Source organism: Ascidiella aspersa, chromosome 2 (genome assembly GCF_963924565.1).
Source record: "Ascidiella aspersa chromosome 2, kaAscAspe10.2, whole genome shotgun sequence".
In the NCBI taxonomy this organism is placed as follows: domain Eukaryota; kingdom Metazoa; phylum Chordata; class Ascidiacea; order Phlebobranchia; family Ascidiidae; genus Ascidiella; species Ascidiella aspersa.
Genome location: NC_139448.1, coordinates 19,628,828 through 19,656,152, shown reverse-complemented (window position 1 = coordinate 19,656,152; position 27,325 = coordinate 19,628,828). Strand labels below are relative to the sequence as shown.

Here is a 27,325-nt window from a genome sequence, read left to right as displayed (position 1 = left end):
AAATAATTTTGTGTTAAATTTCCGAATTCTTTTAAACATTTGGTACGTTTTTGGGTTTTAGTTTAGGGAACTCTCGTCATACGCAGCCGCGTTTAGTTAGGTAGTTAAAAAAACAAACACGAGTCTAAATACCTCGAAGAAAAGCATAATGATTTTTCCACACGCGAAATATATGCTTCAAAATCGTGTAAGTCTATAAACACGAATTAGGGATAAGCCCATTACCTGCCTTTGTTAAAATTAATAGTGAAAAAGCAGCAATTTCAAGGCGTATTTTCTTGTGATGCGTCGTTATTTTAAAACTTACATTGAACGAATTGTGCAAACTAAAAAAAAATGCAAATTTTTAAGGAAATGTTGCTCAATGTTAAAAATCAATAGAATTTAAAATTGTATTGAATTGCAAAAGATGTGTAACGTGAGTAAATATATATTCCAGTAATTAATTGTCTCAAACTTTAAGTGTAGCCTGTCGCGCCTATATGTTGTATAAGTATAGAAAATATGTGTGTCTGTAACTAAAATATAAATAACTTGAATACTGAGTGATGCTATAGATAATTTCGAACACACATCTGCCGGAAAAATATTTTGAAATTTCAGAAAACAAACACAACAAGCGTTGGACAAAGCGATAGATCGAGATGCAACGCGCTAAACAACGGCTTCCTGGTGACGTCAGAATTACAACGCACCGTGCAGGGATTTTCTCCTGCAAGCCGCACAGATTTCCTGAAAAGCAAAAAGCCACAGCAAACTGCTCTGGCGTGTCGATGAAACACATTTCAAGCAACCAGCGAACGCTGACATCAAAATCCTCCTTGCCAGTTCAGGCACAAACGAAAATTTTCTCGAGGAATCAGGAATCGAACCAAAAACAATTGCGCAAATGCGTTGAATGATCGGACAATTTCGCGTCCAATGCTCCATAAGCATTTCACAACAGCTGAAACACAACACACGAAAACAATTGGAAAAGAATGTCATTCCTATATATTCGAAATGACTGCAAAACCTTTGCAAAGGGAGTATTTGTCGCAACACGTCAGCACATCAAATTAATTCTTTGTTTTATCGCCTTAATGTTACGTCATGAAAGTTTTTGTTTAAATTCGATTGCCGATATTTCTTGCTAGAGTTTGCAACGAATGCCTTGTTACACCAATTTTTATGCGTCAGAGCTGTATGTGATGTGACGTATATCCGTTTAAGGTGAGCGCTTTGTTTTGAAATTCGCCTTATTGTCAACAATTCGGTATTTTTTAGAATCGAACGCCAGTTACGTCGCAATGTAGATCGAAGCGCTTTTGTTCAAGCCATATTGGGACAAAAATATTATTTCCGTCTATAAGAGTCGAGAGAAAAAGGTTTAGACCACGCCTTGTTATCACGTGATATTTTGTTAAGTATTATAAGAATTAATGACGTAAATCTTTCTTTATCGCAGAAATTTTCTTAACTGATTCTCGTCTATAAATAGCGTGTTCAATCAATATAAAGCAGAAAGAGAGATAGAGGCTTTTATAGCTTCTACTCAGACAGCAAACTTGAGTGCTTTTGTGACTGAACCAGTATCACCCAGTACTGCCTAGTGCAGAGGAGGCTTTTACAGCTTTTACTAAGACAGCAAAATTGACTGTTCATGTATCTGAACTAAAGGAAAGAATTGGACCTGAATGGCCTCACGAAGACAGGCCATCTCAAATCTTGTAGGAGTGTGGTCGATTCATCTTGGCAATTATATAAATGAAGACTCATTAATCGGACCCATACCCCTACAATGGTAAAGTATAAACATGCACAAAATAAGATAATTTAATCCCATTTTAACCTGTAATCATTTAATGTGCGGTAGCTTGGAAGATGAAGTATTTTGCTCTCATGCAATTATTTATATGTTGCCATACTTTTACTGGCAAGACTCATAACCTATTAACATAAATATGATTACTCTTAAACGTTCAAACTGATAACTATAGTTTACACTAAAAAAGTAGGTGTATGAAAGAAAGAAAGAGAATTTGTAAACTACCGTAGTTTGATATTTTTATCATCACAAAGACTTAAAATATTTTTTCTAAATTTTCTGCCCATTTCAATTTCGTTCCGTGACAGAATTTTTTATTAGGTACATCAAACAAGGTATGTGCTGGTGGCCAATTCTTGCAAAAAGGGATGCAGCAAATACTTGGCATTGTTCTGCGAAAAAACATTAGGCTTAAATTTATTGTTAGTAAACCAAGCAGCTGTGCCTGTACCACTGCAAACACACAAAAAAAACATTTAACCAGAATCAAAACTAATGCATGTTTTTTAATAAACTTGCTCGCAGTTGTCCTGTTGTTTTTTTATCTTGTTTCACTACCTTTACTGTTGTCACAACAATGAAATAAAAAAAAAAAAAAAAAAAATATTTTTACAGCTGACATAAACGACTTCAAAACAAAGTTTAAAGGTTATAAACAATGTCCGATCGGGTTTACTGGTAGTAGGTGTCTGAATCAGACCGTGGCGGAGCACACGTAAAACCGATCACGTGACTGGAGTTTCCATTCATTTGTTTCTAGGTCGTTGCTATAACTAAGAGCGAGTTAGCTGCACAACTTGTGATTTCTATAGAGACTTTGTGCTATGCCATTTGTCATGTTGCTGTTTGATTCACAAAGTAGCCATTCCATTTAAAAAGTTGCTATTACTGTAAATTGGTTAACTAGACGTTTCATTCGACATGTTGTTCAAATCCTAAACCTGCTATGCCATTTGTCATGTTGCTGTTTGATTCGCAAAGTAGTCATTCCATTTGAAAAGTTGCCAATAAATTCGTTAACTAGGCGTTGCATTTGACACGTAGTTAAAATCTTAAACATGCGATGCCATTTGTCATGTCTGTTGTTCATTTCCTTTTTATCATAGCATCCGCCAAGTTGCTCTTCAATTCAACATGTTATGAAAAACGCAAAAATATCATTCGACGTTATGCTGTTTGATTTGTAGGGCCTACGCGCTGTATCCGCAAATTTAAAACAATTGTGTAATTGTCACGTTAAAATCACCTGCTGTACGTTGTAAAGTTAAGTTACTGTCTTATTAGTTGGGTTTCAAAAGCTATTTTGCTATTACATGTCCGAAAGTTGTAAATAAAATTTGTTTAGGTAATCACAAATAAGATATGTGAATTACAAAGTGGACAAATGGATTGCATAGTAGTCATTACAATCACCAAGTAGCTGTGTAAAATAGAAAGTAGACAAGTAAATCGCCAAGTGTTTGAATCATAAGTTGCTAAATGAAATGCAATGTTGCTATTTCATTTAAAAAATTGATATGTGAATTAACGTTATACCGTTAGAATGCGCGTTTACCTAATCTATTTGCTGGAAAATATCATACCAGGGAAATTCCCCACAATTAAAAAAGGAGGCTGGACAAAAGCTGCAAAAACAGCAGGTTACCGAAAAACTACATGTTTCGCTTAAAAACATACGAAGTAACTAAACAAAGTTTAAAAATCTGCAAATAATCAGATGTACCAGAAGGGCAAATTTTGGTTAATCTGCCTCAAACAGAACCTATATTTTGTACACGGAAATGTATGAACTGAGGCACTGTAAAGATAAGGAGTGTGGCAAAGTGTAAAATTTGGAAGTACCGTTTAATTCAGAACAATTAAAACTTGTTAAGCAATTTTTTTGGAATACTGGTTCTGGTGTACAGGAATTCCATATCATTTTTCAGTAATCTATTACACCTCAGCTGCATAAAATAAAGGCTTCCCCTCCCCTCTATTTTTATGAAATACAAATAACTTATCAGGGATTGTCATACTAATTTTTGGATATAAAGGTTACCAGCCAACACATGTTGTTCATTCATTTTGTACACTCCCTGACTCCCATAGCAACTGTTTAAATTACACATGTTGGTCTGCATAATTTACTGTCCCAAAGACTCCAATGCTATAACATCTAATCCACAAAAAAAGGAAGCTTGCTTAACTTATGACGTTGCTGTATAATATATTTTCTTCAAGGTTTAAAAAATTGGGGAAGAAATGAGTGCTTCTTCAGTGGCAGCAAAGTATGATGATGTAACAATAAACTTTGAATATCTTGATCACACTGCAGATGTGCAGATACATTCTTGGGGTCGCACAACAAAAGAAGCCTTTGAACAAGCTTGTCTTGGAATGTTCAACTACATGACAGATGTAAATGGGGTGGTTCCAGTGTACACTGTAAAAATAACTGCTGAAGGAAGTGACTACCATTCCCTACTTTATAATTTTATGAATGAATTTTTGTATCTGTCTTGTACAGATGATTTTTTTATGGCGCGACAAATTGAAATACTGGAGTTTGATATTGAAAATTGGAAAATTGTCGCTCATGGGTATGGAGAAAATTTTGAACGAGCAAGGCATGGTGGCAAAGGAACAGAAGTAAAAGCAATTACTTACAGTGCCATGGACGTTATACAACAAGAAGAAAAGACTGATGTTTTTGTAATTGTTGACATTTAGCCAATTCTAAAAATCTATGTTGTGGCAGTGAGATGATACTTTTTTTTTTCATTACGGTACCTTACTATTATATCTTTCGATTTATACGAATTAAGATACTGATGATGCTCATGGAAGTGAAGTTTATTTATTATGAAACACCAAAACAAGCTTTCTTGTTTATTTTGACTAACAATTCTAAGATCTGCAATTGAACATAAAACTTAATATGTGGATTACAAAACCTTTTTATTTGTTTAAAGCGGGATTGCAGTGTTAATTGCAGATTTAATTCAAGCAAACATTTATATATTAATTACTTTACAATCAATTTATTGTACCATTTTGTTTGTTGATAATATTTTGGATTAAGCATTGGTTTTGATGTACTTTCTATTCACCTATTTACAGAAGTGACCACTACATTTAAGCTGTATTATATTTGCAAATAAACAGTCTTGTAGTGAATGCATGAATGTTTTAGAAGCACAGTTCATACTACATACAAAAGTCGTGAACAACAAACAATGAGCGACTAAAGTCTATGCATCGCTAGCCCTGAGTCACAAAAACTACTAGACACTTTGAATAAAGCAAACGTACATAACCTAACTTCGACAACTTTTAGCAAAGGTTAATTTTGGTCAAAAACTAAACTTGATAGATGGGCTTATTAAGGATTTCACTTTGGTGGGGTGTTTTTTCGTAAAGATTTGAAAACCGCATTAACTGTTACAATGAAATTTTCAACCACATTGCACAACAATGTTGCATTTACGAACTTCCATCTTTTCCATTTCTGTAATTAACCGAGTTGTAATCACATAGTCCCAACCCAATAAAAACAATAGTCCCAACCCAATAAAAACAATACACTCAACAATCGGTATTACTCACCATGTGTGTTACAGCTTCAATCGATGGGAGTTAAATCTGTTGGCAATGTCTTTAGTTAGTTAGTAAAAGTTGGTAAAAAACTATATATTCGCCTCCTTCCATAATATTTTTATGGTATTCACCCTAATCACAGTTTCAACTTCATAGATTTCAAACATAGCAGTATCCCTTTTTGAACACTTGAAGTGTGTTTTAATATTTGTATAATGTGACATCAGGTCACTAAAATCAAAACGTTAGCTTGCAAACTGTCCACTGTTCCATGCTCCAACAGCTAATAGCAAATTTCTTCGTGTGAAGTGTAAATGGAAAACTGGCGTTGCTTTTGTAGGATAATCAGAGAGGAGATAATTTCTATCCGAAACTGTAGCATGACCTCTGTGCATTCCAACATCATCTGCATCTACATCTAACATTGCTTGTTGAAAGTCCCACACTTTAACAGAATTATCTAATCCCCCTAAATTTCAAAATATCTATATAATTAAACTTGAAAAGTTTCTTTAAGTATAACATAACAAACCTGAAGCCAAAACCTCCCCATCTCGGCTAAACTCGAGAGTATGCACTGCACCCGTATGTCCTTTGAATTGGCCAACCATCACTTTAGTGGCAATATCCCAAATCAAAATTTGACAATCAACTCCACTTGAAGCCAGGTAGCGACCATCAGAGGCCCATGCTAAACACATTATGGCTTTCTAAAAAGAATAATATTATTTTATTTATACCTCTGATGAGATGTTCATTAACCTTAACCTTATGGCCTGTAAAAACGCGAACACAATTTCCATTTAGCAAGTCCCAGACCCTCACAGTTCGGTCACTTGACCCAGTTGCAATGTAATTTGAGTTATGATGAAATTCAAGGCAATCTACATCTGAAAAGTGACCTAAAACAGAAAAAAAAGTCAACATGAAGCCAATTTAATCAAATAATAATACCATTACCTGCAAATATTCGTATTGGTTGCTGATGATCAGTCACCCATAATCTAGCAACTCTGTCTTGACCACATGAAGCAAAATAGTGACCATACGGTCCAAACTTGACATCCCACACTGAATAAACATGTCCTTTATAAACTATGAGATTTGACCATGTCAAAAGACTCCATAATCTGAGCAAAGAAAAAATAAAATTACTTCCATTGCAAGTTAAGTTAGAGTTTAACATGGTCATTAAAATGTATTCATTAATTTTTTGAATACTGGTGTATTATTTTCCCTAAAACACAAAAAAATGAATAATTTTTTTCACATTTATTAAAGGTATAAGACATAACAAAGTCACTGTCCGAACAGTGGCCAGATATTATCCCCGTTAACAGTGAATGCACGTTTTAAGGGAGTGAAGGTTAAATGTACAAGTAATTTTGAAAGGTTAGTAAACAGGAATTTTTGGAAGCGGGCGCAACAAATAAAAAATTATAATTTATATAAATTTATAATTCAATCAAAGGGAAGGTTTATATTTTTTATAAACAGTAGTTAGGGCAGTGTTTTTTAACCTGTCAAACCTTTTCTTTATTCTGCAAGCTTTCAGTGAACATTAAATTCCCCCCCTCAGTCTGTTTCTTCTTCTTATATATGAAAAATTGTATTTACATAATCAAAGCTGGCAAAAAACATAATGAAGCTAACTTTTTCAAAAATACAACATAGGCCATGTGGCAATGTTTCAGATGAAGTTCTCTCTAGAACAACTTCAACAAAACTCATGGATTCAAACTAACCCTGGTTAAAAAACACTATTTAGAGTACTGGTCGGCAAACTGTGGGCCTTTAAGCAATTTCTAGTGGGCCACCAGCTATTTTTTTACGTTTAGTTTTATCATGTAATTGTGGGCCACGCAGTATATTCACTCTACTGTATTTTATAAATGGTGTGGATAAAAGTTTATTTTTTATTTTTGCTCATTGTTGTATCATATGGCCACCATGCTATACACTCCCAAAAAACCTATACTTTACTAAATCATTGCCCAAAAACACAAAGATGTAATGCATAGTTAGACATTTTGCGCTGTGTGACTTACTCTACAAAGGTAAATTCTTATTAAATGAGACTATAAACTTTTCACACTACACACAGATTATTTAGTGGGACTTCTTTAGCTTTTGAAAAAGCATTTGGGCCTGATTTAGAGGATTAGGGACCATGTTTTTAGAAAAGGTTAACAATAATTGTGTAATATGTTTGACTAGTGGAGGAGGGTTTTTGGACAGAAAAGGCAAACAATTAAAATGAGAATTTTAAGTAAATATACACCCGTGGTAAACTACTTCCTTCTCATCTGGAAAGTCACTCAGTGAAAATTACAATGGAATTCAACAGGTACAAAAACCTGTTGTTTTGAATTAACTTTGATGCTCTTTAGCCAGTAGGCTACATTTGTTTCTATGTCATGCTAACACCCGTGTTTCCTTCTTGTAACATTGATGTACAAAGCACTGCCTAACTATCATACATCATTTCACATCCATTTTTCTGTAATACGATCCAATAAAAACATTTACATAACACTTGTAATTATGTTTAATATCAGGGCTATCATACATCTATAGTTGAACATACAAATTGGTGAGGTGAGGTGTGTGTACTTTTCCTTTTAATTTTAAGCAACTTATAAATATGTTAGGACACATTGCCAGTGTTTCCCAAACATTTTTGTACTAGCGCCTATTGGGCTTGACAGAATCTTGTAAAGCTCTGCACCCCCACCTATTACAACACACCGGGGAAAGGATGAAGTATATATGTTTTATTGGGTGTGGTATAACAACTTTATAAATTAGATCTTAAAAAATAGATGGTTAAAAACATTTAACCAACACATGGTCAAACCAAAGAAAAATCCCGTTTGAAAATAAAATTGTTTTCTATTCAAACCACTGCAAACACGATACATTAACAACTCAGCCTAATTTTTATTTTGTATTTTTACTATGTTTTACCATCACTGAGTAATTTTTAACAGCTTTGAACACAATAAAACCTGTGACTGTTTAAAAGTGAAATTGCTTTACCAATTGGGCGGTTTAAGCATACTACACTTCATGTCTCACGAAAAAACACATTGAAAGCATTTAGACCAGAACATTATAAAACCATTGGCCAATCAGCATTACATTAACAGCGTTTTAGTTGGCCAACCGCTGCAGCTGCTAAAACAAAACCTGGTGGCCTTGAAACCTTTCTTAGACATTCTAACATTTATCTTGTGTTAATAATTGTTGTATATTGATTAGTTAATTAATTATATATTAATTGCCTTCTCACCTAACTGTTCCATCAGCTGAAGAAGAAACCAAAAGAGTGCGACAAGGACTGAAACTTACTGCATACACTGAACCACTATGTCCATACAAACACCTTAAATGGAAAAAAATACTTTTAAGTGCATAAAACTAATAGGATAATTAAATTCAATTACAAAAATATATTAAATACCTTGATTCAACACCAGAACAATCATCCATCATTCTGTCAAAAACATCTTCACCTTCTTTATCAAGAAGACTGAGCTCAGCTGCTGACTTTACAGACCTTAGGCTCCGTGGTGTCAAGCTCCAGACTCTAATGTGTGAGTCAAGGAAACCTGAAAAAATAAATTAAGTAGTGAAGTGTGCAAACAGATTGATGTGTACTAAATGCCACCACTGAAAACAAAACTGGAAAACAAGATAGGTTAATTAAAACAAAAAATTGTTCTGACAAATAGCATTTTTAAGTATTTTATTAAGTCCAATGGTATAGGCCAAGGGTGGGCAAATGTGTTCAATGGAAGCCATTTGCAGAAAATACAAGTACCAAAGAGCCTCAAAACTGTTAAAATGGTAATTAACACAATAGCAATAACGATAATAACAAAATACTATGCACAGTATTTATCAATATTAGTCTTTTGTTACCTAATTCTTCAGATTCTATGTCTGGTGTTAGGTCATAAACGAAATGCTTGCCTAAATAACGAAAATAAAAAGAGGGAAACTTTCATAAACGGTATTCTTGGTAGCCTTTACAATTATTTTGGAATATTACAATTCGACTAGAAGAGCCACAAAAAACATGCCGGGGAGCCGCATGTGGCTCGCAAGCCGCAGTTTGCCCACCCCTGGTATAGGCAGTCACAGTTCCAGTTGCCACTTTCAGCTTTGATCAAAATAAATATTTTGCAATAAACAATAAAAAAACAGGATAATTACATTGCCAATTTGCAAGCTTTGTTATGTGTTTACTATTGGGTAGTTATCTGTATTTTTTCCAAAATAATTTTACAGAGCAAAAGCGAAAAATATTTTATACAATAACCATAATTGATTAACCACACATAAATTTGCACTATGTAAGAAAATGACTCTTGATTTATTTCACTTTAATAGCAGTTAAACCATGTGCTATTAAACAATTAATCTTAAAGTACATGTGGCCACCAGACATCCCATGAAAATCCATTTATGTACTAAATATTATGTAAATATTCAGTTTGTTTAATTTAGTGAATTCAGTTTATTTTTTAGCAAAGTAACCTGGCCAAAGCAAAAACTACAAACTAGCGTTGATTGACATTAATTCTGTGTTTTAATTAGGATAAAATCAGTCACTTAAACTATGTTTGAAGGCTACAGGCCCAGTTTGTGACTTAAGCAACTACCATTTTGTATGGTGTCCAAATGTCCATGTTCTAGGTCAGTATTTTTTAACCTTTTTACACCAGGACTGTAGACCTCTAAAAACTTGGTGGGGCACCTAGCAAGCTAACAGAGCAGGCATTTTTGGTGTATAGTGCATTTCTCATTAATTTTATACAATTTTTTTTTAAATGGGCCTCTTAGTTGCACAATCTTTTATGTACTGTATGCTTAATAAGCTAAGCCGCAATTAAGTGAAACAAAAATTATATTTTGTAATTGTTTATTTGCCTGTGGCGCAATTAACAACTCTTCATGGAACATTAGTTAAAAAACCCTGCTTTAGATGCTAAAGCAGCTAGACCAGTGGTTCTGTATTTTTTCATATTTCTCCCTCACAACCCCAACACTGTCAATTCCTCCCCACAAAAGTATTCTACTTTTTTATGTATGATGACAGAAAATCACACCTACAGGAAAGAGTCAAAATTGAAACAAATATATGTCAAACTACAATAGACACATCTGTGCAAAATCCAAGACTTGTTGCAAAATGTGGATGCGCTAATCATATGGGAGATTTTTTTATTATAATGTACACATGTTAGCAAAAAATCCCTTCCCCAAACAAAATCGAGGTTAAATAATTTAATAAAAATATACTTGTATTCAATATTCTGGATTCGTTATTCTAGATTTGAAACCTATTATTCTAGAATACCTTGGTATTAATTCTAGAATACCTTGGTATAAACTTTTGCTATGCATGTTTATACAGTGATAGGCTTTCGAAATATTTGGAAACATTAATTCCTTTGCATTCAAGTCGAAAGACTACAGGCAGTGGTTCTGCTAATATTTTTTTATTAATGAACCTTATTAACATTAAGGTGTGCACCTTGACTGTCATTGTCCATAGTAGACCAAAATCTCACCTCTTTGTTTTTAAAATATGTTGGTTTTTTATGCCTTTCAAAATGGCATGAATTTGGGGCACATAGTAACAGTAGATAGCAAAATCAATTTAAACCTTTGCAGCTATTTTCCTGAACAATCTATTAGAAATCTTGATACAACAAACAGTATTAGTGCTTTAGCAATTGTTTTTGTTTGCTTACAATTAAAATTCTATTAGCTATTTGGGGCACAAATTCTATGAGCAATTTGGGGCACAAGTCAATACTAATAAAGATAGGTAAGTATGAATGTAAAATAGTAGACATCTGCATTTTTAGATGGATAGTTGATTTCCGTATTATAAATATTCAAAGTTAATTTGAAAAATAAGAAAGTAAAAAAGAGAAAAATCAAACACAAGTATGTGTAGTTTCAGTACTTTGCCTAAACTTTGTTTAATAAAACAAATAAGATTATGCCAGACATTACAGTATAAAAGAGCATAACCGGGAATATACGCGTTTAAGACAACCATCTACTTTGTTATAAATATATACATGTTAAAAAAACAAACTATACTAAACCTGATAATTTAGTGACTTTGCCAAATTAAATACTACTGTTTGTTGCAACCATTTTTTTTAGGAAAATCACTCTATTTTTAGTTAGCATTTAAATTGTAGAAGAACTATTTAAGCACCTAAGTAAAACGTTGTGTCTATTCAAACCAAGTACTATGTTATAACACTGCGTGGTCCAACTACAGGCCCGCGGAATCTTTTTATTGGCCTGTGATCTTATTTTTATGGGCCAGTAATGAAATTAAAAAAATATTTTTTCACATAGATGCACTTGCTCTCTTTGCTTTACCTGATGGCCAAACTTTATTTTTTCAGTTAAATAAACAAAAATTTTATCTCGCTTTTTTTGAATGTTTTACTATACCTTAGTACCTGTATGTTTTGAATTATGTCATGGCAATGCATGAAGGCCTGTAATACTTTTACAGGCCTTCGACTCTCTACAAACTGAAATTTCTATCAAATTATATACCTGGTTACTGCACCTTTCTTACACCTTCGCAATATGTCCATTGTACCGTAAGTAACAACTATTCAACTTTCAAACGAGAGAAACGCAATCGATGTATATTGCATTTGTTTACGGTTCAGCCATTTAGGTGTGGAGATAATATAGTGCTAATCGTTTTATGAGTGTTTTTAAGTAAACTTCTACGATAAACATTTGTCGAACCGAAACTTTGTGCGATGAATTTACTTTGGTTGCCTAATTGCACATCAGTTGTTTTAAAAAAGTGACGTTTCTTTTTTACATGAATTCTGGCGTAATTGTGACACCATATGTCCCCCGCCAACTAAAATTCTGATACGCCATTACACCTATGGCCGGCCATATGAAATAAATTGCTTCTGTTGGCCCGCTACAAAATATAGTTGGACCACGCTGTTATAACATATACAGCAAAGTCACAATTATAATGTTGGTAAAAGTATATTAAAAACCAGAGTCCTTTAAAATAGGTCTATACTTTGGCCTCTTCCTTAAACAGTAACAAAATATGTCAGTGCAGTGTTAATTTTTTTTAATTGGGTAAATTTTTTTAGGTTACAGATATTGCCTATTATTATTTCGTTTTGCCAGGTTCTGCACACTTAAAACGAGTTTCTAGGGATATCATATATTTTAATAAATCATTACATTAAAACTTTTTTGGTGGAGAATTTCCTGTACAAACTTTGGTGTCTGTGTCTGAAAGTTTTGTGGTACCCAACTGTTTGCAAATGGGTATTAAAATTGAGCAAACATTAAAATTGCAGGGCGAAACTTTTTTAAAATGTGAATTGTTGAGAGCAACTGGAAGGGGATCTTTCACCGCTCTGCCTTTTGCCAAATTTAAATGACTAATAGCCAATTGTAGATGTTCTTGTTTAATATTTATATCAATATTTTAATTTTCTCAGCAAAATATACATTAATTGTTTTGGGTATAGAGCAATTGGTATTGGAAGTAAAAAAACAAACAAATACACTAGACTAGTAGATGAATACAAACCTGCTGCCAAAAGGGATGAATCACTTGAAATATCAAGTGATGTTACATTTCCCAATGCATTGGTGAATGTGTAACAGCAGACTGATGGTGCAACATGGTCAAGTCCAGCTAAACGAACACGCTTCAAACTTTCCCTCGCTGCATTGATTCTTTCCAGCTTGTCCACATCCTTAAATGAAATATGATTTTTAATTGAAAGTACTGCATTGCATCTTAAGTTGGCAAGATATTATTAGCCGTTACCTAAAAAAAAATTTGTTGTATTGAACTTTACTTTGTAAACCCCATTCACACTTTTGCTGCTAATGGAAGTAGGTTTGAAAAATGCAGTGCATAAATGTATTAAGTTTTTGCTTACAGGTAGAACTGTGACATTTGGTGCTCAAATCTTCTGTAATGTATGTCGTACATCACTTTCTGCTCTATGATGCGAGAAACTGAAATATTCATACATGTATGTACACCTGTGATCCAACCATTTAGAAGGTATCATTTGAACTACACACCTACAAGTCCTACATCATAGTTCACTGGGAGTCAAAGTTGCACACATAATGTGTATGTGAATTTCAGTGACTTGCTATGGTATTGTTGTAAGACAAATGCAACAGGCAATGGTACTATGTTTTTAGAGGCTTGCTTTGCTTGAACAAAAAACGCACATGCCTTTGTGGTCATGTAAAGTTATTTAAAATGTAAACACTCATATTTTTATCAGTGCTACGCAACCGGTGTGCCATGCCAGGTGTGCCGTAACAGAAAAAGATTTTTTACTTGGGCCTTTTTTTACAAGAAAAAATGACTGAAATTCAGTACTAATAATACAAAAAATGTACAGATTAGGCAGGCATTTTTATTGCATGCAATAATTCTGGTAAACTCACTTTACTTACATTCCAAACTTAAATTTTAAAACCTATATTTAACTTTAACAAAAAGGTTGTAATTGGAAATCATTAAAAAACAAACTCACTAACTGGCCATTTGCCTTCTTACCAATGCAACAATGGTTTTCAAACTTTGTACGGAAGCGCAACCCCGGAGCTATTACCCACATGGGGAACACCCATACAACTTCCATGTAAAATAATAAGCATTTTTGTTATTTTTATTATAATCGGCCTTGATTTTATTGTATAATTTTTATCTTGGTTGTTGTTCCAAAAGACTATTCTGCGATGGCCAAACAGACCAAGAACTACATTTTTGCACAATAACAACATTTAGTATAGCCTACATTTTTTTAGCATTTTTTTTTAGATTACATGAATTTTAAAATAAATGCCTTTATGCTGTTGAAGTTTCCAAAATCATTTCAATTAATATGTTAGCAAACTGTTGCAGGAAGCAAAATGGGCTAAGACTTATTGTAAACTGAAAAAATACTGGACATCCTAAAAAATAAAATACAACTTTTTATTTGACACAAGAGTCACAAAGCATTGTTTTAGGTATACTTTATAGGTGCGCCACCAAGAAATTTAAACTCTGTTGTAGAGCACTGTTCTAGATCGTACTCTATTGCCCTATTGTAATATTTGTCTATGCCCGGTGTTGCTCGCCATTTGCCTTTTTACTTTTAACTCCTGTGTGTTGTGTAAGATTGTATTCTTAAATGAGTTCTAGGTTGAGGAGCTGAACGCAACGGAAGTTGCTGATAAAAACTTGAATAAATTAAGTGATGTGTTTAATGAAAGCCTTATCTGATATCCATTTTATATGAAGGGACCTGTGTATGGCCTAATCCCCAATGCTTCAGGGTTCTGTTTTTGTACAAAAGTGGAGTTTTATTTCAAAATTATTTCCAAATTACGACTTTTTAGGAGGTACCACAGGTTTTAAAAAAGTTTTTAATTTAGGGAAATGCAGTTCCAGGATTACTGAATATCATAAAAATAATTGCCTAAGCTGTATTTAGTTGGTATTTTTAGGACTGAATTTTAGACATATCCTTTGGAGAGTGCAAGTAAAAAAGTCTAATATTTCTCATCCTTTTTTAGTCCTTTTTTAGTGTATAAGTGTGACTTGAAAAAAGTCTTTCAGACTATTTGTCTTTTAAACTTGAATTTGGGAAAATATAAAACAATTCGTATGCTATATTTTGCATTTTTGTTGTTTCCTAAATAATTTTTTGCCAGATTGGGCACTTTTATAACAAAGAGATTTGACTTGGATTTTCTACTTTCAAACACTTGTTAACAACATCCATCCTCATTTCTAATGACTTAAGAACCCTTGTAACATTGTGAATAATCCAACTCATCTTACTCTTGGTTCAACTCTTACAACGGGTTTAAGCCTTTAACTACAGGTACTTAGTTTTGGTAATTAACATGTTGTCTAACTAAACATATTCTCTTGAACCAATCTAGTAAATTAGTATTTATATACTTTTAATTCTGGTAGAGGAATCCTTGTGCCTGATGGTGCATTAGGATCAGATTTATTTTTCTTAGACAAGAACTCTTTCTTTTTCTTTTTTTTGGATTTTGAGCTACTTCCTTCCACTTGTTCCATATCTGCTGTGTCATCTTCATCTTCAAGTGGAATATCAATATCAGGCTCTTTAAGTAACCCAAAATATACCTGTAATTTGTACGCATTTTAACAGTGACTAATCAGCAATCATGAACACTCAAATACATGTTTAAATACTTTGGCTTTGTTTTCTTCTTGTCTTGGCTCACCACACATAGCCCCGGCACTCGCATTAATCTGGTTCTTAGTTCGAGGTAATCCTTCAAATATTTCTGTTGTCAAATGGCCACTGATGATGCTACTAACTATTGGCAATTTTTTTTCCTAAAAATTATAAAATAAGCTATCATTTTTGTTCTACTTCATTAAAATTAAAACATGCCACCAGATCATAAACATAGATGATGTTAAAACAACCATATACCTGTAAACTTTTTTTTAGTAGAGTATTTGATTCACTTGACATTCTGACCACAAACTTATTGCTTCTTAAATTATGGATAAAGTTGTTACCCTCCATTTGTAACTTTGATGTGACAGCAGACAAAGTGTGAAGATCATCTTCATGAAAATCCTCTAAGGCTGATCTGAAATTGAAGATTTACTTGTCTTATGTTTATCAATGCAAAACAGATATGTCAACGGTTGTTAAGAGTAAAACATCTGATTTCATGAACTAGGAATGTCCTATAATTAAACAAAGCTGAAACCCATACCAAGTGATGGTAAACTAATTCAGCAAGTAAGCTTCCTAATCTTTAGTTCAGCATAAACAATTTGAATTTATTTAGTCATTTGCATGTCAGTGAACTGGAAATCAATGGCTTAGTTATATATTTTTAGGTGGTATGCTACATTGCATATTTCTGAAATCATTTTAACACAAAAAATCCTGGATTGGCTAGTTGTTTAGAAGCATCCATATTAAAAGCTCTAAAAATGCTGGATGCCTAATGTTAGGTGTTTTTCTATACACATTTATCCCAACACCAACATTTAAAACCGAAATGTCACAAAGTAACAATAATAATTTTAAGAAAACTCTAAAATCAACAAAAAAATTGCCAAAGCCTTGTATAAAATAGGTTATAACACCACTAACAACAGAGGTAATAGCTTAATAAGTAAAATATTGTAATATTTTTATAGGACATAAGTTTTACCCAAAATGAACAAAAAATGTTTGCGCTTTTGTTTCATGGTTATTGTACACCAGTTCTAAGTACATGTGCACAAATACTGGATACAGCAGTTGAGCCAGTTCCCATTTGTTTGCATCAAGACTTGTCTCTATGATGTTCTGTAACATTCTGAACACAAAAGTGAAGAGAAATTAAACCTAGATGCAGTCCTGATATTCTAATTTACACACAAAAAAGCACCTGTAGTTATCATCATAACTAGATGGATCTGCTTCATTTGAATATGCAGATAAAAGAGAAGAAACTTCAGCATTACTCAGTTGATTATTTGCTGGCCCACTGTTTCCAAAAGCAGACACTAAGTAAAGAAACAAAATAGACATTATTTAAAACAAAGTGGTTCAAGAATATTAGCACCAGAGGGCAAAAAAGAGTTCGCATAATTTTTTTACAGGCAACATGTTATGTTAATACGTATTAAACTTGTTTAGCGTATATTGTGTACTAGACCACATACCCAGGTTAAATGGAGTATTCAACGGTTGAATTTTAAACCTAAACGACTATTTTGCATAATACAATTTAAAACCATCTATCGTGCTGTGGGCTCTTCATCATTATTTCATATTATGATGTAACATGTCTGTGTAAATTTTCTACAGCCTTATGTTATAGCCCATAATTATGAAAATTGATCAACATGTAACCAAAAAGTGCTGTTGCAGACAGCGTTAACTCTTAGAGGACAATTTCTTGGTTATATTCCCTGGATCATCGCCTGAACACATAAATTCGTTCAGCAAACACAGGGTTTAAATTTAGGAGGGCAAAAAAACCTAAAGAATTTCGGCCAAAATGCTTCTCACAAGAAGGCTGACAAGTTTCTCCTAGCCTAGTAAAGTTCATTAAATTCATTTCACTTATTATGTGGTCGAAAATTAAGTTTTTGAAACCTGGTATTCCTGTTTCATACTTTTGCTTTGGTTTTTATGACGTTACTTCAACCACTTCTTTAAATGGAAGTTTTATATTTCCAATGTTAAACCATTTGCAAGTTTATTTTTTATTACACTTATGTTTCAAGATTAACTGCAGTTTTGTCACGAAGTAAACATTATGAACCATCCCTCCAAAAATAGAAGATAACCTAAAAATATTGTAGGATTCGTTATTCTAGATTCTAAACCTACTATTTTAGAATACCTTGGTATTCTATTTTAAACATCCCTATATATCATGCAACTTAAGAATAGCTCCCGATATCTATGTATTACCACTGGTGGTATCAGTTTCATTTTCTAAGATTGCAGCAGATCTTAATAAGTTTTTCTTTTTTAAGAATTGTAGAACAGCTAAAAGAGTTTTTTGGTCATCCTCATCAAGTTTAACCACATGATCAAACTTGTTCCCATTATCCTCCACTTCAACTTCTGCAATTGCATGTTCCATGGGAGTTATTTCTTCAGTATCTAACAAACTATTTGATAGGGAAGATGTTGGTGGTGCATAAGACAATGTATCTCCAGTGTTTCCAAATGTAGCTTCAGCCATTTGCAATGTCAAGTCCCACTATTGTTAGACACAATGTTACTGAGAAAAAATACACTGAGTCATAATATGGCAGTATAGAAGGATACATCCATCCATTTTAGCAAACTACACAAACAACATTAATTAATAAATTGCCAAATTTATTTAACTCGTTCCATAAACACGAAAAACAGCATATGTGTTTATTTTGTTGGATATTCCTAGTTCCATGTAGCATTAAAATATACTTCCTGACACTCATATGTTTCTATATTTACTAATGCAGCAGAAGAAGTGTTAACAAAAGTAGGAACGCTAAGAAGCAACACCTTTTGTCCATCATCACCAGTTTCAATATGAGCTGAATATTTATCCTGATTTCCACAGAAATAAATATTCGGACACTTACTTATGATAAATGGGTCAGTTTTATAAAAGGGATAACAACCTAGTGTATCAGGAGCTGTTGGTGCTAAATGTTGACAATGAATTGTATCTGAAAGCAACTGAATACTATCTTTAATGTTGCTAAACATCTTAAGGTTGTTGATGTTTTGCCCAGAAGTTCCAAGCATGTTTACCCCATCAATTGTACACTCATATGGATTAGTGACAGTTTGAAATGTTTCGCCATGGTATCGTCTCGCATTAGGAAACATACATGGGTGCAGGGGATTTTGAGGAAGAACATGATTTGTGGGATCAAACTCACCACCCATAATATCAACACTCACACTGGGAACAAGCTGTGAAAGAAAAAAGTCAAGATTGTTCATGGCTTCAACAGTTGTTGCTTCTGCTTTGTATGTAAGGTACGTTGCCATTTTTTGAGATTCCTTATCTTGAGTTTCACCAGACAAAGAGTTGCCAGCAATTATTATATGAATAATTTGAGAAGACAGCTCATTGTCTGTGGAACCACCTAACATACCTAAAACAAAGTCAATTAGAAGTTGCATCTCAATTGCCTTCTCTTTTTTACTTCCAATTTCCAAACCAGAAATAAACAGTACAAATTTATTTTGTTCAAATTTAACCTCTGGTATTTCCTTTTGGGGAGGTAGTCCAGCATATGTAATTTCATCAACAAAAAACTGTCCTGCAGTATTCTCTTGACCAAGAAGTGCAACAACACTTCCTGTAAAGTATGTCTGAGGATCAATGTTTCCCACTAATGAAATACGTTGTACCTCATCCTCCAGTACAAGCTTGTCAGTTTCACTTGTAAATCTGCTTCGAGAAGGCTGGAGTTGAAGGTGATGTTCATCACTAACTTCTTTTAAAATGTTTGGTTGAAGTTCCATGATTTTAAAAATAATTCCAATTATACAGCACTTTTCACCACACTTTATGTCAGACAAGCTTTTAACCAATAAATCATTGCCCCATTTTTTTCTTGCTGCTGCTTGTAATTTTTCTTTCATCATTTGACTCCTAACAAAATAAATGTTTGAATATTGCTTGTCGTAGTCCTCCCGTTCGCTGACAAACCTTTGGGAAAGATTCCTGATATGACAACTTGATCGAGTATAAACATCAGGGGTACTTTCATCCATTGCTGAAGGCATAATTTATTTTATTCTCTAGACAGATTTTAGTAAAGGAAATGCAAAAACAAAGTTATACATTTAATAGACAGTAAGGGCATACAGATGTGCTAAGTAAAGTTCACTTGGTGGGTAAAGGTTTAAACTTGGTTCCCAGAGAATCAAAGTCACTTTGAGAAATAAAAATGTTAAGGCTTGTGGATATAATGTTGGATATTGTACGTAAACGCTGCAAAAAATAAATGAAAAGGTGCAGTCTTTAAATTTTATTCATTTTTGGATGGCAGACAATTTATTCATTTTTAGATGGCTTTTTAAGGGCAATAAAGAAAAAGGGTAAGGTTATTAGAAGCCAATTAAATTTATTGGCGCTGGTCTAAATTCCTCCACATTTGTTAGACACAGTAAAGAAAACAATTGTCAAAATTTAAAATTGCCAGGGAGAAACAAATAAGGAAAACAAATTAAATATTAATACTTGATCCACCCGAAACCTAAACGCTCACCCTAAGCCAAATAATGTGTGTTGATCTAATAACTATAGTTGAAGCTGCCCTAAGGAATAAGCCTAAACTCGGTTAGGCACCAGTCTGCATTCTGTGGCAAGTGCACTTCAGATAATTTTTGAAGAAATTTGTGTGCATACCTGAATTAGTTATTGCACACTTTATTTAAAAAAAAATAATAAATTATAGTAGGATTTCCAACTTAAAGTGAGAAAAATAACATGATTGCACACCCAAAATCTTGGTGTGAAGTGTCATGGAATGCAGACTGGGTATATATACATTAATTTTTGTTCAGGGGTTATATCATAGCTAACCTAACATTATTTGGATCGGAAAAAATGTTTCTTGTTATTTTTGCACAATGTATACTACCCTAGACTCAGTGCAATTTTTGTGCGAGTTGTATAACCTTCGTGTGAGCAATGTGCAACTTCTAAAAAATCCATGGAACCATACGCATTTATTGCTAGTGTACATTGCATGACACTTTAGGGCGCTGGTCTAGAATCCTACCACATCTTCGTCCGAGGGTTTATGTTGCTAACAATATTTGGGTTAAGTTGAGAGTTAGCGTTTGGGTTCGGGTGGGTCAAGTACTGTTATTATATTAGTTCTAACACACTTATGCTTTTCCTTGTAATTTAAACTTTGACAACTTTTTTTGTTACTGTTAAAATAAATGTGGTAGGATTCTAGACCAGCGCCCACTTTAGTTTTGAGTCGTGTTGTCGACCGTTCGATTCTGGTACGAATTAAGCAATCTAGAGTCTCTTTAAAAATTGCCACAATGGCTATGATTACTATTTCCCCATTAAATCTCTAGTAAGCCCGAATTTGTTAGGTAAAATCTTGGATGAAGCATTTTAAACTCTGTTTATTCAACGACATAATACAAACGGCGTAACGTTGTAACGGCATACAAAAATATTTTTTCGTATCACCCAAGATCCGCCCTGCTCATTGATTAACAAAAATGCCTCTGTGGGCAGTGTTTGAATCAGGGTTGCCAGATGTAAAAAATAAAAAAAGCCAAACTTACTCTAAAAAAGGCCAAAAAATCCAAATCTACTACAAACTCTAACAAGCTTTTCCTTAAATAAATAAAAAATGCAATAAATGGTCATGCTGGTAAATTGAAGTTCTCTTTATGTGGCAAATTTTCTTAATTTTTTTCTCTTTTTGGAATTTTTTCTTGGCAATTTTTTTTGTTTTCGCAAATTTTTCTTGCAATTTTTCTCTTTTTGTGATATTTTTTGGAAATTTTTCACCCGATTCGTCGGCAAATTTGGCTTAGCCATGCCACAGCATACTGCATTTTTGTCGCAAAGATAAGCCAAAGGAATATGATTTCCTGATTCCAGGATCACGCCTGTTAGCATAGAAAGAGAAATGCCTGATTCCCGTTGGATGGGGACTCCCCTTTACCTTTTTGCGACGGAAACGCGGGAAAACGCGAATCTAGGCTAAAAGGCGCTTTTTTCAAGCAACATAATTTTATAAATTTTATTGGCGCTGGTCTAGAATCCTACAACGATTTTGCAGCTTAAAATTGCGCGGCTGTAATTCCTGTAATAACGTTATTTGTAAAATTAGCGCGACTGATAATGGAGTACAAGACTGAAAACCGTTATCGCGACGAAAGTTTTGCGCGTTTGAGCGATTTTTAGTTGCTGGCAGCATTATACGTTGATTTTACATGGAATGCGCGGCTATGACCGCGGCTGAGCGGGCTTTTGGCGTGCGTGTGGGTGGGTTAAGTGTTGTGATATTCATTATTTAATTATTATACTTGACCCACTCTAACCCAAATAATGTGCGTTTTGGTAGGATTCTAGACCAGCGCCAGTAACTTCTTGTACTTGTAGTGTAGGTTAGTTATAATGAAATGTAATAAATTGGCACAGAAGGGGCATATGCAGGGTTTCTGTAGTTTATGTAATTGGCTGCCCTCTCAACAAACAACAGGGAAGCTTTTTTAACACTGTAGCTTTATATGTTTTCTCATGGAAAGGTGCCATTAAGCATACAAAATGGTAGCTTGCTATACAAACTTAGCAACGTTTAGGGGAAGTAGCAAATGTCTTGTTTACCCATTAGCTACCATGCAGTACATAAGCACCAGTCTGCTGTCTGAATTTCATTGCACTTTACGCCGAGATCTCTGGCATACAGAAACAACTTTTAAGGTGTGCAATTATGTTTTTACACACCTTGTGTTGGAAATCCTACCACAAAAGCTTTTTTCAATATTTAAGTGTACAGTATACCAATTTAGAAGTTGGAAACTCTGGTTGTTGCAGTGCTAAAATAAAGCTATGTCTAAAATTTGTTGTCGTTTTATAACTGGCATGCACAGGCTCAGTGGGAGCTGTTTGAAACATGAAAATTAACACAGATGCCTGCTGCAATTTGTTGTTACATACAACTTTATTTGAAGGGGATCAACAGCCCATATACAACAAATAAAACAATTTACAATTTGTGACCAAGCCCTTCTGGAGCTGTGCTGACTAGGGTTCCTCTTGTTCCCAGATCTTTTCACTCCTGGGAAACAGGATTGAGAAATGAAAATCCTGACGAAAATATTTGTGCCCAATTTCATCATTATGATGTTTAAAACTATTTTATTTTAGCTCCAAACATTTAATTAATTCTCCCTGGTGCTGACCTACAACCCTAGTGCTGACCACTGATATTTTCACACATTACATACCAGGGGTAGCCAACACGCGCGAGCCGCATGCGACTCTTCACGCAGTTATATGCAGCTCTTGCGTTCCTGTTGCACTTTTTTTAAATATTTTGATTTTGTTTGGTTAAGCCAGTGGTTCTCAAACTGGGGTCCACGAGATAATTTTCTGTGACCGCAAAGCACGTAACGTTACATAACACGACGCTCCCGAAGAAGGAAATTTTTTGTGCAACTTACTTTTCCAAACCAAGCTGATTAGTTTAGGTTATTGCTCGCTTTAAGTTGAATTGTCCATTGTGACGTCATGGTGTTGCGTTATGCTAATAAGAATTACGTTTTTACACTTTGCAGCACTGACACTGTGGGCTATACGGTCACGGTTTTAAAACTGTCCGTGATTTCTTCACTCAAATAAAGTGATTCGTTAGAAGTTAACACAGCCGAGCTAATACCAAAGAAGCAAGTGCGCCGTCTCATTGATACCATTAAAAACAACGTGTAATTTTGTGTTTATTTGTGTATATTTTTAAGGAACCGTGAGCAATTAAAAAAATTGCTGGGGGAACGTTGCGAAATTTCTGTAAAACAATTTAAGAAATACTGGTTTAAATTATGGAATATTGCCGGTTCCGACTCCCGACTGTTTGCCTTAAGGCCATTGTATTTTTAGTAACACTTTTTAAAGAAGTTAAACGCAAATATATGCCCAAATAATATTGATAAATCACATTAGATCGAGAAATGTGTAATTTATCATGCAATGTGTCGGGTCTCCTTTTAAATTAATATTTTGTCTATTTAACCAAATAAAGGCATTTTTTGTGGGAGTGAATAAGAAATGGAGTGATACGCCTTTTTTTTTGTTTCTTGTGTGTTAAGTGTGGCTCTTTGAGGTTAACCAAGTAACAAATGCGGCTCTTGGTATGTGATTGGTTGGCCACCCCTGTTATATACCTTGCATCATGCCTTCGGGAAGGCTTACTGAAATTAGTTGGATCAGGATTTTAGTGCAAGCAAAGAAAGGCCATTTTCTAGCCTTGCTTGCATGCAAATCCTGATTAAGCTAACTGATTTTGGGGCACCAATTTTTTTCAATTTGGTAAAGAGTAAACGCAAAGTAAAAAAGAGTAACGCAAAGAAAAATGGTTTGCAAACACTGCAACGCACATTGTTTGGGTTACCCTGCAGGTTGGCAAACAATAATGATGTTTTTTTACTATTAAAAATAATGACATTTTTCTTTTTATTTACTATATAAAATAATGGTTTATGGAACTACTGAATGTATAGTACTTTTTGCCATATCCAAAGCACAGGTATTTCAATAACTTGCATTAATTCTTTTCTATAATTTGTCAAAGATCTTATCATTGGGTTAAAAATACCGTGAAACAAACAACACATACACTAATTTAATGGATTTCAACCAGCCTTTATCGATTTTTATAATACCTCATAATTTTTGCATTTGATTGCAGTTTAGTCCGAGCCCATCCGCAGATGTTTCAGTTTGAATGTTGTCTGGCTAAAATTTGATTTTTCTTGTGATCAATTCCCCTGTACCTAAAATATCAGCGTGTACAATGTCTAAATTTGATTATTATATTATATTCTAAGATTTAGTCTCACAGTTATTAATTTTTGTGATTACTTAGCCTTTCTTAATCCATAGAACAGTGAATCAACCAATACATCCACACAGGAGACCATTTTATATATTATGAGAGTTACCTATTAAAGTAATCTCTTAATGTATTTTTCCATATTTCCTTCTTTAAAGGGTTATGTTGATCAGCATTGTGACATGGTAATCCCAAAGCCCTTTTACTATTTGTGCTATTGTACTACTTACAAGACATGTTTGTGCTATGCTGTGAGCTATATTCACTAAAATCCTAGCAGGGCCATCTCTTTAGTTACCTAATGTGAACTTTCTTAAGGGAGTCTGGCGCTAAATAAACCAATACAGTTTAGTCTTGAGAACGACCTCAGCTACACAGCCCCTAAACCTAATGTGCTAAGTTATTTTAATGTTAAATAAATTCTGCAATATGTTAATGTGCACATAAAACTTTCAAGTTTAATCAGCTTCTAGGAATTTTGCATCATATTAAATTTCTAGTGAGTCTCAATAACTGCCTTCTTTTTGGATTTTTTTAGCTTTAAGTTTAGTATCGAAGCAAATTCCTAAACCCAGTTTAGATGGGGTCTATATAACCGTTTTTTATCGCAATTTTTTTCAATTTGCTTTTTAGAATTTTAAAGCAATAGTATATCATAATATAGTGTGGTTTATGTAAAGTACTGACAGTCAATGATAAACATGATTATGAAAAAAAAGATGAGATGGATTTGGAGGATAAATCTTTGAAAAAGCATTGATTAATACAACCAGGTATTTTAAAGTTAAAATGGCTTAACTTTTATTATTTATATATTTCACAATAAAATTATAGTGCCTAAAATATAACAAATTGTATTTTTTAACTACATACTAAATTCATTTCTTTACCAAAACAGTTAATCAATATCTTACAGTCCCCTAGCTGTTACTTAATGATAAACCAATTTTTTTTCTGTGTTTGAAAGCACAACTCTAAAAGTTAAAGTGTAACCCTCATCGATATTAATATGTTTGCATAACATAATACATTACTTTTCATTGTAGTATATTAACAACCTTTTATATATAGAGAACAACTTTACGGATCCCAATGTCAACTTCACAAAGACAACTGCTTTTAAGTTTAGCACAAATCATGAGCTTACAGACTATGTTGAAAATGAAAAAAATGTAACAACAATATACAGCGATTATGCCTAAAGCTCTAGATAGATTAATGCTGTGTGGATTGTTTTTAATCAATAATACACCAAAAAATTTGGAACTTTAATGGCATCAATATCTAATAGTTTATAATAACTTTATTGAAGCTTTCGGACTCAACAATTGTTGAATGCCCATATCCATAACATAACCTAAATCAGGAGTTCTTAACCTTTTTTGTATGTTTTACCCTTTTAAACGAAAGTAGCAAACTATATCAGTTGTGACGTAACAATGAAGTAACTAAGAGATAAGGATGTTGCCAATTAACTAAAATAGCTATCAATTCGGCTGACCTAAATCGATGTGTTTTAAATGTTCTGGCCCATAAACCCTTTGGGGCAGTGGTTCTTAACCAGGGTTCAAGCAAACACCTGGGGTTCGACGAGAACAGCCTCTGAAATATTACCACACCATTTACTTAGCTCCGCGGGACCTTCAAACCTATTTTCTCTCTTATTTGTATATTTTAAGGAATCTATTAATGCTAATGTCATGTTTCTCCGCATGACTCATAAAAAATGTTTTATAGGCAAACATATACCAAGTGAAAATTGGGTTTAGCAATGCTTGCAGAGTAACACAGGGGTTCGACAGGGTATCAAAGGTTAAGAACCTCTGCTTCAGGGTTCAACAAATGTCCTTAAAATGGAAACTGTAAACCTGCGTATGTGTTGTAATGCTATACACACTTAAATTATATTATATCCAACGGAAAATGTCCTTTGTCACTCACATTTCGGGGCCAATTTTTATAAATCTGTTGTTTTCTGAATAGTACAATATGTTTCTTTTTATGGGCTGTAGCATTTCTTCAACTTTTCCAATTTTGTTAACCCCTGTGTCAGAATTCTGCATTCCATTCACTCCTATTTAAAACATAATGCAAAGCCATATATTCTACTGAAGATTGTGAACAGATCTGTGTTTAGTGTTCCTACATATAGACTATTTTTTGCATTTTATGTAAAAATATATGGTATATTTGAGGAAATATTTGCCGACTAGTGATGCTTTTTTGTTGGGCAGTGTATTTGTTACAAATGTGTAGCCTGTTGTTCGTGTATATTGTATTTTTAGAATTTTGGCCGCCATGACTTTACATCGGTTCACATTTTTTAAGAAAATTCATCTTTTTCTTTTAAGAATTAAAACAAAACTATGCCCAGCGAAAATTATTTACAAATTTGAATATTGGGTTTAGTTTATATTGCTAAATATTTGTTATGTTTGTCTTGTTTTCAACCTCTTTTAGGCCTTTTAGATGGTTATCTATTTCTTATGACCTTTTTCTTAAACCGTGTTTTGAATATGCTTATTTCCGAAAATAACGAAACAATACAACTGTATTTGCTAACTTAATCTATTTATACTGTCTTTACGAAACATTTGTTCTTGTTTAACTTGTGAATTTTCAAGTTTACAATTGATAAGTTTCTAATGAGTTTGTTTTTGCACTATAATATGTAATAAACAAAAAATATTTTATTGAAAGGTGGTGATAGTGTTTTTGCAATATTGTAAAAAGTTAACAAAATGCTTTACATTATAAAAATCATGTAAATAACGCAATGTTATCAATAAAAAAGTTAATAAAAC

At 33.6% G+C, this 27,325-nt stretch overlaps 3 protein-coding genes across 6 annotated transcripts; 1 reads left to right on the top strand and 2 right to left on the bottom strand.

The window, feature by feature from the left end:
- Positions 1-3,681: 3,681 nt before the first annotated feature.
- On the top strand, positions 3,682-4,966 carry LOC146164237 (tRNA-splicing ligase-activating factor archease-like). The gene has a single exon (XM_083381125.1). The coding sequence runs from the start codon at positions 4,052-4,054 to the stop codon at positions 4,517-4,519; it is 468 nt and encodes a 155-aa protein (XP_083237251.1). The 5' UTR covers positions 3,682-4,051; the 3' UTR covers positions 4,520-4,966.
- Positions 4,967-5,225: 259 nt separating this feature from the next.
- Positions 5,226-18,179, bottom strand: LOC146164236 (transcription initiation factor TFIID subunit 5-like). Of its 4 annotated transcripts, XR_014494500.1 has the most exons (14): positions 17,896-18,179; positions 16,862-16,979; positions 16,643-16,789; positions 15,904-16,066; positions 15,657-15,803; positions 15,393-15,587; positions 13,002-13,170; positions 8,850-8,997; positions 8,679-8,771; positions 6,347-6,516; positions 6,155-6,288; positions 5,919-6,096; positions 5,396-5,855; positions 5,226-5,297 (listed from the first exon to the last, which is right to left on the bottom strand). XR_014494500.1 is itself a non-coding variant. In XM_083381121.1 (13 exons), exons 1-13 carry the CDS (start codon positions 18,170-18,172, stop codon positions 5,632-5,634), a joined length of 2,163 nt encoding a protein of 720 aa, XP_083237247.1. In that variant the 5' UTR covers positions 18,173-18,179; the 3' UTR covers positions 5,352-5,631. The 4 variants fall into 4 exon arrangements, 3 of the variants coding, with proteins under 3 accessions (XP_083237247.1, XP_083237249.1, XP_083237248.1); XM_083381121.1 differs by lacking the exon at positions 5,226-5,297 and having other exon boundaries at positions 5,352-5,855; XM_083381122.1 differs by lacking the exon at positions 5,226-5,297 and having other exon boundaries at positions 5,709-5,871.
- A 33-nt stretch (positions 18,180-18,212) lies between these two features.
- Positions 18,213-19,730, bottom strand: LOC146164235 (DNA polymerase delta subunit 2-like). Its single transcript, XM_083381124.1, has one exon. The coding sequence runs from the start codon at positions 19,717-19,719 to the stop codon at positions 18,373-18,375; it is 1,347 nt and encodes a 448-aa protein (XP_083237250.1). The 5' UTR covers positions 19,720-19,730; the 3' UTR covers positions 18,213-18,372.
- Between the last annotated feature and the right edge of the window lie 7,595 nt (positions 19,731-27,325).